The sequence below is a fragment of the Squalius cephalus genome (genome assembly GCF_949319135.1).
Source record: "Squalius cephalus genome assembly, chromosome: 24".
Lineage (NCBI taxonomy): Eukaryota > Metazoa > Chordata > Actinopteri > Cypriniformes > Leuciscidae > Squalius > Squalius cephalus.
In genome coordinates, this window is record NC_137145.1 from 16,847,881 (window position 1) to 16,862,185 (window position 14,305).

General features: G+C 37.4%; 1 protein-coding gene across 3 annotated transcripts in view; it reads right to left on the reverse strand.

Moving 5' to 3' along the window:
* LOC307152749 (uncharacterized protein) overlaps window positions 1-14,305 on the reverse strand; it is a 47,676-nt gene that overhangs the window by 31,810 nt on the left and 1,561 nt on the right. For 2 of the 3 annotated variants that reach the window (XM_079861650.1, XM_079861651.1), the window contains exons 2-4: window positions 6,696-6,813; window positions 6,419-6,488; window positions 6,173-6,218 (exon numbers count right to left, since the gene is read on the reverse strand). The exons of the other annotated variant lie outside the window; for it this stretch is intronic. In XM_079861650.1, coding sequence (XP_079717776.1) covers window positions 6,173-6,218; window positions 6,419-6,484 — 112 coding nt within the window. In that variant the 5' untranslated portion in view covers window positions 6,485-6,488; window positions 6,696-6,813. The remainder of the gene's footprint in view (window positions 1-6,172; window positions 6,219-6,418; window positions 6,489-6,695; window positions 6,814-14,305) is intronic. 3 annotated transcript variants of the gene reach the window in all.

Genomic DNA, 14,305 nt, shown 5'->3' on the forward strand with positions numbered 1-14,305 from the left:
ATCACTCCATCACACATGGCTCTCACTGAAAATTAGCCCAATTTAGCCCCTCACTAATGGCCCTGGTGCCCGTCACCCTACAACTAATGGCACTGGGTCTTTTCCTTCATTTATGACCAGCAATTAAGTCTCTGTTGTTTCAAGGCAAATTTGCACACTAAGAGCCCCAATTTTTAACAATTAATTATGTCGTGCTCATACAACGTGGCTTTTAATTACTGTATAAAAAAAGCAAGCACCTGGGACTGCAGCCGTGATTCATGATGATGTGGAGGCAGATTCAGAAATTCACAAATATTTCACAATGTGCTTGCATCTTTCATCTGGATTCAGTTTGATTTTCCCCGTGACATTTTTAATGTGCATGTTAAATAGCTGTTTAATAAGTGGGATAATGTGCAATCAGCTGGTCTATGTAATATTATATTTTTTATTTTATAATGTTATATTATTATATAATATAACACTGTGAAAAGAGTAGTCTTAGAGATATTACAACAAAAAAGTCCACTCGAATGGACAGAAAAATGAATTGCTGGGTCTCAAGAGGATAATTGTATCATAAAAGCATTTAACCTCGGGTTCCTCCAGGGGGACTGCATGCTGCCACAACACTAAATCACTTCAAACAAAACGATCCAGTCTATAACAAATAATCATTTCTAGGTTAATATTACTATAAAAGATGTTTGTTTACACTTTTCATTTAACGTCTGAAATGCATATTTAACAAATGTGTGTTAATATTCATTTGAATTTAAATTATTTCATTAAAAGGAACAGAGAGTAATATGAGTAATTTGAAAGGAATATGCAGGAAATCAGTTGCCTGGGACAACAGTCAAACATACAGTATAGCATTATAGTGTTAATCAAATAATATAATATATAATTATATACACAGTGTGTGTATGCATACATAATGTTTTTGAAAAGTTTTTTGAAAGTATTCTCACTCACCAAAGCTGCATTTATTTGATGAAAAAGAGTAAAAATAGAAATACTGTGAAATATTATTACAATTTAAATTAACTGGTTTCTGTTGTAATACATTTTAAAATGTAATTTATTCCTGTGATGGCAAAGCTGAATTTTCAGCATCATTACTCCAGTCTTCAGTGTCAGATGATCCTTCAAGATGATCATTCTAAGATGATTTTTTATTATTATGAATGTTGAAAAGAGTTTTAGCTGTTTTTTTATGGTGGTGGTGGTGGTGGGGGGGGGGGGGGGTACTAAAAGTTTGGGGTAAGATTTAAAAGAGAGAAAAGAAATGAATACTTTTATTAGCAAAGGCACATTAAATTGATAAGTAAAGACAGCAAAGACATTTATGAAATTAATAAATATTACAAAAAGTTATATCTATAATAAATGCTGTTCTTTTGAACTTTCTATTCATCAAAGAATCCTGAAAGAAATATATTAAGCAGCACAACTGTGTTTAACATTAATAATAAATAGAAAATTTTCTTGGGCACCAAATCAGATTATCATATTAGAATAGAAATCATATTAGAATGATTTCTGAACGATCATGTGACGCTGAAGACTGAAGTAATGATGGTGAAAATTCAGCTTTGCATCACAGTGATAAATTATAATTTAAAATATATTACAAGAGAAACCAGTTTTTGGTTTCACAGTTTATTCGCACACAAATATTTCACAGTATTACTGTTTTTACTGTATTTTTGGTCAAATAAATCCAGTTTGAGATTAAGAGACTACTTTCAAAAACATAAAAAAAACTCAATGTTTCCAAACTTTTGACCAGTACTGTATATATGGGCTATACACACACAGGGGATGGACAATGAAACTGAAACACTGGCCAATATAGTGTTCAAGGTTTCATGCCTATGTGCGCAGCCTGGTGTCCAATCTTCTCCAATTTCAAATTCCAGCAGTATGAGCAGAGTGTGAAAGTTGAATTAGCAAAGCAATAACACAGCTGTACATAAAATATTCCAATCCACACAACATAATGTGAAACATATCAGAGTTCAAAAGGGGACAAATTGTTGGTGCCTATCTCGCAGGCTCATCTGTGGCCAGGACAGCAAGTCTGTATCAAGAGAGCTATGGTATCCAGGGTAATGTTGGCATACAACCACAAACCACATCCAACAGGAGTAACTGCCGATACAAGGGGAAGCTGTCTAAAAGGGAGTCCAGGTACTAACCCGGATTGTATCCAAAAAAACATAAAACCACAGCTGCCCAACTCACTGTAGTGTTAAATGTGCACCTCAACTCTCCTGTTTCCACCAAAACTGTTTGTCAGGACCTCAACAGAGTCAATATTCATGGTCGGGCTGATAGCCAAACCTTTGGTGACTTGTGCCAATGCCAAATGTCACTTTCATTGGTGCCTACAGTGCAAATCTTGGGCTGTGGAAAATGTGAAACATGTATTGCTCTCTGATGAGTCTTTCCCACATCCATGTGAGTTACGGTGTGGAGAAAGTGAGAAACCCCAAAGAGTCTTAACAGCCGGACTGTTGCGTCCCCAGAGTGAAGCACAGGGGTGGATCAGTGATGGTTTGGGCAGCAATATCAGGACATTCCCCACTGTGCTTGATGGCCGCGTCACTGCCAAGGACTACCGAACCATTCTGCAGGATCATTTGCACTTAATGGCTCAAACAGTGTACCCTGAAGGGGGTGCCGTGTATCAGCATGATAATGCACCAATACACACAGCAAGACTTGTGACAGAATAGTTTGATGAACATGAAAGTGAATTTGAACATCTCCCATGGCCTGCACAGAAAACAGATCTAAATATTTTTGAGCCACTTTTTATTTTGGAGGAGCAAGTCAGAAAACGTTTTCCTCCACCAGCATCACATAGTGACCTGGCCACACAAAAGTAAGAGTATATTCAATATTGTTTTCATTCTTTTATATGAACACACTATGAAAAGATAACCTTAAAACAAAAAACAAAATCCCAAAACCTGTATTGAGATCAAATTGACTCTCCATTTTCTGGATTACACCTGTTAGGGATTCTTGGCAGCTAACTACTCACTAAAAGTAACATCTGCTTATTTACATATTCAAAGAAAGCTAAGTACGAAAGCAAGAGCCATTCTCTCAACGAAATGCCATCAAGCAACGTGCGTTCACATGTCATTTCACTGGCAGCATTTTTAGATTCTATTCTTGGAATTCAATAGAAGCTTAACTTCCAGCTAATTGACTTAATTGCTTATCTTCGTACCTCAAAATTAGTATGATCTCAGACCAGAAGTCCTTTCTGCGCATTTGTGCGAGTACAATTCAAGGATGTCATTTTTAGTTACTGAGTCAGAGCGTCATAGTCATCAGCATATGAGACATGACAAAAACACCTGTGAATGTGAAGTGAGGCAGAAGAGTATCCATGAGTCAGACTCTAAAAACAAAGCATACAGCAGCTACAACACCAACAATCTTTTTTAACAACTTGTGTTGAATTATTAAAGGGGACCTAATATTTTTACAAGATGTAATATAAGTCTCAGTTGTCCACAATGTGTCTGTTAAGTTTCAGCTCAAAATACCCCACATATAATTTATTATACCATGTTGTAAATGCCAAGTTTTGAGTGCAAACAAAAACATGTTTTCATGCATGTATCTTTAAATGCAAATGAGCTGCTGCTCCCCGCCCCGCTTTCCAGAAGAGGGCGGAGCCTTTACAGCTCATGCCTTGGATACTCTGCCAAAAACTAAAACATCTGTTTGGTTTTGATAATCATCTCTATCACGGTCACGCTCACGTAACATTGCAGTTCTTCATCATCATGAAAGTTTATTATCTGCATGCGTTTTAAAGCCATATCAGTCTAACTTCTGATGTATGGTTTTCCGAGCGCACACATCCAAAGCACGTGCACAGAAAGCTGGCTGTCAGGCGGAGCAAAGTTCTCTTTTACGTCTTATTGCACTTAAACTGTCAAATGCACACAGGGTTATGTCAAAAACACACAAAGTTTACATAAACACAGTCGGTTATGTCTGTGAACGTAAACAGCAAATAAAGAAATTGCATGTATATTAGACCTGTGTATCGGTGAAAGCAGCGTAATATACAGTACCTACTGCTGTATATACAGTTAACATGAATCAAACAACAAAAGTAAAACAGAAAATCACTCACTGCTCTTGAATGAATTTCTTACTGGAATACTGCTGTTAAATATTTTGGCGAGGACATAAACATGGCGGACTGTGTACAGCTCACTCAGGGCGGAGTCAATGCTAATAGGGCAGAGCAGTCGTGGGCAGGGCCTAAGCATATGTGACATCACAAAAGCTAGAATCTGCAAACAGCTTATTCTGAGACTGCTTATGATTTATGAGGGTTAGAAAAAAGAGGAGTGGTTGGGATTTTACCATTATAGGGTGGTTGCGCACACACATCTATGTTCAAACACCATGTAAAAGTGAATTTTGCATAATAGGTCCCCTTTAAATTACATTTGCAATAAGGTTGCAATTGTTTTACCAAAGCAGCTCTGAAGAAAAAACATGTAGTGAGTTTAAGTTCAGTTACAGTTACACCAGAAAAAACTGGTGTATAGGATTTATTTTGTAATAATTTCACTTATAAATTGCTAGCAAATTTCACAAATAACTACAAAGAAACTGCATGTGACAAATGATGAAATTTGAAAGACTGAAATTGTATTTTCTTGTAAAATGTACTCCAATAATCTTTATTTACTCTGGAATTTTTTAAAAAGTGTAATAAGGTGGTCAAGTACAGATTTTCTACACCGTCAAAAATTAAGGTTCCATGCCATAGACAGACCTTCAACCGTTCTTAAAAGAACCATTTTTTCTTAGTGCGAAGACCATTTTAACAATCAGAAGAACCTTTTTTTCCATATGAAGAACTTTTGTGGAATGAAAAGGTTCTATGGATCTTCATGTAACCATCAATACCAATAAAGAACCTTTACTTTTAAGAATGTTTCATGTTTCTTTAGGTAAAACATTTGCTTTCTTATCATAAATGCAATTTAGCAATATAAAAGATCAAAGAGCCATTGAGAACAGGGTATCAACCAAACCACCTGTCCTATCTGTCCTTTAGATGCACATGTCCAACAGAGAGGGGCTCTAAACGTGGAGAGGGCGAGTGGGTAACTGCCCACTCCTGAGCATCATCAGAACAGGACTTACAGATGAATGGGCCACCAACCTCAGGCAAGAGTGTAATCAGCAGAAAATACAGGCAAGGGGGACAGATTTGAGGGCATCACCACGTAAACACCTACACATGCACGCACTTATGCACGAACGCACAGAAACGCACACGCGCTCACGCCCCAGTGTACCGCAGCATCTCCACTGCAGTGTGTCAGAACGGCTGATAATCCTAACACGTAAGCAGCTGGCAGGACGAGAGCGACATGGGAAGTTGGTTATTACTGTTATCATCATAACTATTATCATTATCAGCCCAAGCAGCAGCAGGTCCCCTTCATCTGGGAGCGGTGCGTCATACGGCTGGGTCGAAACCATGAAGTGCCAGGAAGCGACCTGCGCTGAATGTAAAACACAAAGACTGGGGGAAAATAGGGTTGATTCACTCTATTCTTTCGATTTCTCTGCCTCTCCCTTTTTCAGTCTCCCACACCCCCTCCTCCTCTCGCCGTTCTCGCCCTTCTTCTCAATTTTATGTTTTTATTGCACTAGCACAGATCCATTTCTCTGCTTTTTAAGGATTTGCGCTGTCTCCTACTTCGTTTGGGACACTGTGCCATAATGAAGCACCTACATGTCCTGTCATACAGCGATTTTCTTCGCTTGCGCCCCCTCGCCATGTGTATCACGGGGGCCACACCACTGTATGCTGGTGGGCTGAATGAACCACCGGCTGTCTTGTCTCTCTCAAACACCTTTTCTTTCTCCGTTCCTCCCCCTCTGAACGACATTCGAACCCCCGCAAGAGTTTATTCGCGTTCTTCGGAGACTAGCATCTTATCTCTGATTGGCACGTAACGGAGGGAGAAAGGAATCGTCATATTTGGGTTTTTTTTTACATCTCCCACTCCGACAACCCACAGCCTATCGCTGCAAACACCACACACAATGCCCGTCATCACGCTTTAGGACGCCAAACCAGAGAGGGTGACTTACTGCTGCCATCAAGTGGCCTCCTGGGGAAACTAACCTGTTGCTTGTTTCACAATGGATCTGAAGTGTATGGAGGCCCAATTCTGCAGAAATAAAATAAAAAATAAAGATAAATAAATAAATAACATAATAATAGGAAAATAAAGGAATTAATTTTTTTTTTTAACTTTTTTTACCTTTATTTTTTTTTTTTACTTTCTATTATTTTTTATATTTATTTATGCTTTTATTCTCACATGTATTTATTTCAACATTTTTCATTTATTTTTATATTTATTCTTACATTTATTTGTACTCTTCTGTGTACAACATGGAAATGAGGGAGGCATAATAGTGCTGCGTTTTCCATATCCCTAGAAAATCATTAGAATGTTCAAAACAGCATCTGGATTAATTAAAATTTATAATCTATTTCCTATCTGATTCACCTATAGTTCATTTAGATAGGGTGGGCTATATTAAACTAATTTTTATAAAATACACGATGACTTCACTTTCTGACGCAATTACCTTTAGCATGTATAATCATTTTTGTTTATAGCAATAGAGACTACACTTACCGGTTTCAGGCATCCCAGAGCTGTTGCTCGCTTTCTCAATAGAAAAGTAAAACGTTGACAATAACCTGGTCTCACAAGGTTTCAAGTAAACACACTCTCCAGCAGTGGGGTAGGCTGTCTGTAAACAACATTAATGATTATGGATGTCAAGTACATAATTGACTGAGGAGGTGGACGCAGGAGGTTTATCTTTCCCAGTAGGGTTAATCAGGTTAAGTACAATGTTGGCATATGTGCTTGACGCTAATCCTGCCTAATCTGAGGACATTATCTTGATACATATCTGAAAGGTGGAAAGATTAATGCTTCAGAAACAAAAATGCAAACCAGAGATGTGACAAGAATATGTTATCTGGATTAAAAAGGACTTTATGTTCCTGGCTCACGTGCTTGTGGGAAAGGACTCCTCATCCTCTTGGGGATTTTTTTTATACTTCATCGGATATGACTGATCAACAAGCCCTTGAACAAAACCTCTGAGACTAATTCAAATTTCATGGCGTCTTCTAAAATAAACATACATGTTAGAAATGAATGTGTGTACTGTAATGCAACCACATGTTTCTATCTCTCTTTCTCTATGCATCATTCTCATTCACTTAAATCCTAAAGAACGACCTGATTTGGGTTTTTTTGAATGCTATATATATATATATATATATATATATATATATATATATATATATATATATATATATGGACATGTGATTGTGGTGGCTGAATGGTTCAGGATGTGGGCTGCATACTTACACAAGGGTGGCAGGATCATTCTGTAGCGATGACAAGACTTGAGCATTAACATTGGCACAATGTTAATAAGTTATAGTTACAGTACTAATAACACACAGCCGATCCTTGACAAAAGCCATAAGGCCCACAAAACAGCTTACTCTGGACAAAAACCGCACACTTAGACAAGAATAGACTCCTAATCAACATGTAGCAGCCAATCACAGTTTGCTTTTACATGACAGTAAGGGACAAGTTTATCGCAAATAGATTATACTACAAAAAAGAATGGCAATTAATGTTATTCCAAAAACAAATCCAAAAACAACCAAAGAAGAAGATCTGCATAAACCAGAAGGAGCGGGTATAAGTTGTTTATGCAAGATTAAGCTAACGTGATCACCAAACATTCAAAAGCAAATATAAATTAAAATTGCCTAAAGTTAGAGAAATGTCGAACCCAGGTACCCAGGAACTCAGGAAGCTTTTTGTTTGAAATGTTGTTGGTTGTTTTGAGTTTTTTTTATTTTTAAAGATATATTGACTGTTTACATATTCATACAACAAAATATTCTGAGGGACATAAAAGTTTTGTGAAAATCAAAAATGCTGGCTCTGACTAGTAACTTAAATATTTAACATTGGTCGGGAATGAGTTGATAATAGTGTGCCAAACCGCATATAGAAAACATATAGAAAAGAAATATTCCTGGAAGTTTAGTGAAGTCAGCCAATCAGATTAGAGCTTGCTATATTGAGAAAGTGCTAACCAGTTTTGTGAGCAATAGCATCAGATGAGTGGATGGTCAGCTAGTGCAGTTCTTCTCAAACCAGTCCTGAGGACCCTCCACCACTACATATTTCTCCCTTATCGGACACACCCAATTCAAGTCTTGCAGTCTGTACAAGTGAGCTAGTGAGTTGAAACAGGTGTGCTAGTTGAGGGAGACATACAAAATGTACAGTGGTGGGGGGTTCCCAGGACAGGTTTGAGCAGCACTGAGCCAATGCATTGCCTGAGGCTACTCAACTTTGGCCCTCAAGGGTATGTTTACTCAACAACGATGTATTAAAAACAGAAAAGTTTATCCTTTACGTTTTTCGCGTACAGGTGACAACATTGTCAAAATGATCGCCGTTCACATGGATCCGCGAAAACTATTAAAAACGCTGTATAATGCTGTCAGGTCAGTAGTTGGCGATGTCACTTTGTAAAGAAACGCTACACTCCAATAGACTGAACATGTAACACGCATGCGCATGACGTCACTGTTTTCACAAATTCGCATATTTTACGTTTAAATGGAGACAATAACGGTATCGTTTTCAAAAACTTGCACTTCAAAACCTGTTTTCAAAAGTTTGCATTTTCAGGCCCCCAAAATGCCATTGATGTGTAAATGAATTTCGGTTTTTAGTTGAAAACGGTGTCGTGTAAACTCTGCAGAAAAGTTGGCCTCAAGGGTCAGAGTTGAGAACCGCTGCGCTACGGTAAAAAAAAAAATAGATGAAATGGAAGTAGAAAAGGTTATTTCTTCTATATTGTGCCGTACATCAGAGTGAATTGAATATTGCAAATGAAAAAAAAAGGGACAGTTGTTGAATAGATGGGGGCAGATCTGAATGTGATATTTTAGTGGATTGTGAGTGGGGCTGTGTTTAATTGTACTAAATGTTTGGAGAAGTTCAGAAATTTGTCACCAGAGAGAAGTCTGTCGTTTCACTACATGGAAGATTGAGAAAATACTTTGTTAGACAGAACTGATAAACAATAAGTGTGCGAAAAAGTAAAGCTTTTATATTATTTGTAACAGAAAAGGCAAACAATCAGGCTAAAATCCTTTCTCATTTACCGTCAACATTCAGCAAATGCACATCTAAATCATTTAAACAAATCTCTGAATATCTAATAAACATCTAATTTCACAAAGCTTGCAGATTTAATCAAATCGTGATATCTTGTGAAGTGTGCATTTGTAGCCTGCATTAACGTGTTACTTTGAGTGACGGTCAGTCCGTGCGAATTATAAAATATTAATTTTAAAATGTGCTGTGCTATATCCAGTTGCCCACTGTGTCATATTCATATTGTTTTCACTGTGTGCTGTTTGTAAAATTAGCGTTAGGCTACCTTGTCTTTATTTAAAAAAAATATGATTACCAGTGCGCACAAAATTACCAGATTACTGAGTGCCCTGTTACAGTGTTTACTTCCTTTTTATTCACATATTCATATATAGTTTTCTACACAGGTTTTAAAGCTAATATCTAAAAATGAAGGGCCTTGGACCCTCTACTGCATCAGCATAGACTGGTATTATACGTTTCCAAGCTCATTTGACTATTTTGAACCAGCTATTTGAGATTAATCATTCATGAACCATAATTGTGGGGCAAATAGTTAAATGTCCCCTAGTATAAACATGTCAATGATTATCAGAAATGAAGCTTATCATCTTTATCTGTGAGGCCTGTGTCCATCCTGCTCTGTAGACATTCAGACCAGAGAAGCTCTGATAAAATGCCACCATCGGATCAGTGAGCCTGATAAATGTCAGTAAACTCCAAGTTTACTCGAGTCAAAGACATAACTTTGGATAAAAGAACAGGATGATATTTAGAGGCAGAAAACAGAAGAACTCTGTACTTGACAGAAAAGATAACCCTCAAAGTATACGTATACTAGTGATTGATGCTGTATCTACAACTTTTGCTTTCCAATAAATTATAGCCAGTAAAGTTTTAGACTATTAACATCAATATTAGCAAGTAGTAAATGTAGAGATGTTTATAGGGTTTTTTGCTAGATGTTTAGAACGGAGTCATTTTCATAAAGATCTTTTATAATATAGGCCAGGCCTATTATACTCCAACACAACAACAAAAAAGAATAAACGCCTGCACTGTAAAAAATATTTTCATGATTTGTTATCACAACTTTTAATCTTTTGTCAAATCAACTTAGATAATTAATGTGGTTCAGATAACATATATTTTGAAGTTCTATTTATTAAACCATAATCTTTTGTCAAATCAACTTAGATAATGTTGTTCAGATAACATATATTTTGAGTTTCTATTTATTAAACCAATCTCTTTGTTGCATTAACTCAATTTTTTAATTTCAATGAACTCAAAATTTTAAGGCAACCAGGTAACTTACATTTTTAAGTTAAAGGTTTAACTTAAAAATGTAAGTTACCTGGTTGCCTTAAAATTTTGAGTTCATTGAAATTAAAAAATTGAGTTAATGCAACAAAGAGATTGGTTTAATAAATAGAAACTCAAAATATATGTTATCTGAACAACATTATCTAAGTTGATTTGACAAAAGATTATGGTTTAATAAATAGAACTTCAAAATATATGTTATCTGAACCACATTAATTATCTAAGTTGTTTTGACAAAAGATTAAAAGTTAAGATAACAAATCATGAAAATATTTTTTTACAGTGTGCTGTAAATTCTGCATAATCATAATCATGCAATTTAAACTTAATTAAACATAATTAACTTGAACATAATCTTTATGGTGATTTGCAATGTAATCATCCATTGCTCCACTCAGTGCTAATATCCAATTCAGTAATAGTAGTCATCAATTATGGAGTTTTTATATAAAGTGAAGAACTGAGTATTATGAATGCTAAAGTACACTGATAAAACGTTTACAGTTACTGATCCGATATAAGCCCCACTCGTAACAGGGCCCAACAACAGCCACCACATCAAAAGCCAATCTGATCAGTTACACTGTCCTGCCAACCAGGAGTGTTTCAGAATTGTCCCTATATTTTGATATTCTTTTTTGATAATGTTATGGATATGGAAATAGTTTTCACCTCCAGTACAGCATCCATGACAAACTTTGTATGCAATAAAGAGCTGCTTCATTGTTGAAACAATAGAAGACAAGTTTTGTTTCCTACATTGGGTATTTGGTAAATAACCTCATCCAGCATTTTTTTTTTGTTTTCTGTCCTAAAGTATCCCGTTGCCATTTCGAAGTGAGAAATCAAATGATTCGGTGCGTGAGTGAACAGTCTGAATCGCTACATTTTCCCAAACCCGTTTAACCGTTACATCAAGAGAGTGTTTCATTCACAAAATAGGCCTATTATCAGGGGAAAAGATTCTGTCAGTATTGAATGGTCAGTACGGTAATCTGTCCACCGTCAGACAAGGATTTATCAGTACTAATATTTTACAGGGTCACAGTATTTCACAGGGCCAAGTGACACTCCTGATGCAACATTTTGCAGTTGCACTTTACTTAAGTGTAGGCCTACTTACAGTGTACTTACCCAAGAAGGTACTGGGTAATAAATTACATAGGTTAAGTTTAGGTTTAGGTTCAGGGTTAGTACCTAATTATTACCCCGTTATTGTAATCACTATAATAAGTAGGCCTACATATATAGTACTATATACAGTGAGGAAAATAATTATTTGAACACCCTGCTATTTTGCAAGTTCTCCCACTTAGAAATCATGGAGGGGTCTGAAATTGTCATCGTAGGTGCATGTCCACTGTGAGAGACATAATCTAAAAAAAAAAAAAATCCAGAAATCACAATGTATGATTTTTTAACTATTTATTTGTATGATACAGCTGCAAATAAGTATTTGAACACCTGAGAAAATCAATGTTAATATTTGGTACAGTAGCCTTTGTTTGCAATTACAGAGGTCAAACGTTTCCTGTAGTTTTTCACCAGGTTTGCACACACTGCAGGAGGGATTTTGGCCCACTCCTCCACACAGATCTTCTCTAGATCAGTCAGGTTTCTGGGCTGTCGCTGAGAAACACGGAGTTTGAGCTCCCTCCAAAGATTCTCTATTGGGTTTAGGTCTGGAGACTGGCTAGGCCACGCCAGAACCTTGATATGCTTCTTACAGAGCCACTCCTTGGTTATCCTGGCTGTGTGCTTCGGGTCATTGTCATGTTGGAAGACCCAGCCTCGACCCATCTTCAATGCTCTAACTGAGGGAAGGAGGTTGTTCCCCAAAATCTCGCAATACATGGCCCCGGTCATCCTCTCCTTAATACAGTGCAGTCGCCCTGTCCCATGTGCAGAAAAACACCCCCAAAGCATGATGCTACCACCCCCATGCTTCACAGTAGGGATGGTGTTCTTGGGATGGTACTCATCATTCTTCTTCCTCCAAACACGTTTAGTGGAATTATGACCAAAAAGTTTTATTTTGGTCTCATCTGACCACATGACTTTCTCCCATGACTCCTCTGGATCATCCAAATGGTCATTGGCAAACTTAAGATGGGCCTTGACATGTGCTGGTTTAAGCAGGGGAACCTTCCGTGCCATGCATGATTTCAAACCATGACGTCTTAGTGTATTACCAACAGTAACCTTGGAAACAGTGGTCCCAGCTCTTTTCAGGTCATTGACCAGCTCCTCCCGTGTAGTTCTGGGCTGATTTCTCACCTTTCTTAGGATCATTGAGACCCCACGAGGTGAGATCTTGCATGGAGCCCCAGTCCGAGGGAGATTGACAGTCATGTTTAGCTTCTTCCATTTTCTAATGATTGCTCCAACAGTGGACCTTTTTTCACCAAGCTGCTTGGCAATTTCCCCGTAGCCCTTTCCAGCCTTGTGGAGGTGTACAATTTTGTCTCTAGTGTCTAATTCCGTTTAGTGGAATTATGACCAAAAAGTTTTATTTTGGTCTCATCTGACCACATGACTTTCTCCCATGACTCCTCTGGATCATCCAAATGGTCATTGGCAAACTTAAGATGGGCCTTGACATGTGCTGGTTTAAGCAGGGGAACCTTCCGTGCCATGCATGATTTCAAACCATGACGTCTTAAGCCCTATTCGCACGGGATTAGTATTACCCCTGGACCTCTGTAATTAAGAAATTACCCCCTGACGTCTGTGTTTTTGGTGGCTCATTCACACGGGCAAATAAATGTTCGTAATTCCCTCGAGTTTACGGACGTTACAGCGCGCGCCCACCCATTCTCACTTCACTAGCTGAACGTGCTGAAACGAAGATTGTGCTGCAGTATTGCAATTCAAAAAAAGAACTTATTTAAAACCAATTTATTAGAGAAATATATTATATATATTATAGAATATCATATTATTGTATAAATATATAATATATCTTCTTTTTCTTTTATTCTTTGTCCATATTTACAACAAGCCTGCCTGAAGAAGGTATTATAAATACCGAAACGTCGCGATAGGCTTGTTTTTCTATTCATTTTATTTGGTATTTCATTTTATATCATTTTTACTCTTTCACACTTTGATTTCTTGAGATACTTACAGGATGGACGTCTTTAGAGGCCGTGTGAGACAAAGAAATGCTCCACGATACAGACTACTAAATTACACTACCACAAGAAGCGTCCAAACTTTCCAAAAGAGCTTCCATGGTGCGCCAAAATACTTAATTTGACGTTTCCATGACAACGGTCCGAGTTGAGCTTCCGGATCACGTCTTTACTGTAGTTTGTTTTCTCTTTTGCAGCACTTCATAGTTTTTATTGGAGAAAAACTATAATCGGATTGGAGTAGAGCATATCGAGAGATTTTATTGTTAATATAGTTTTAATACAGACGTAAAATGGACTGTTAAACGGCCCATAATGGTTATTACGTTCTTTAGGAAACGATAGGCTCACAGAAAAACAGCCCAAATCACAGACATGGGGATTCGCACGGGACTGGTATTATCAGAGGACCTCTGTGTTGGCCGAAATACGGTAGGTAATTTTCGGGGGAATTTTTACAGACATTTTTACAGACATGGCAGATTCGCACGGGATAAAAATCACAGACGACCTCTGCGATTATTACAAATTACCGGAGGTCCCTAGGTAATACTAATCCCGTGCGAATAGGGCTTT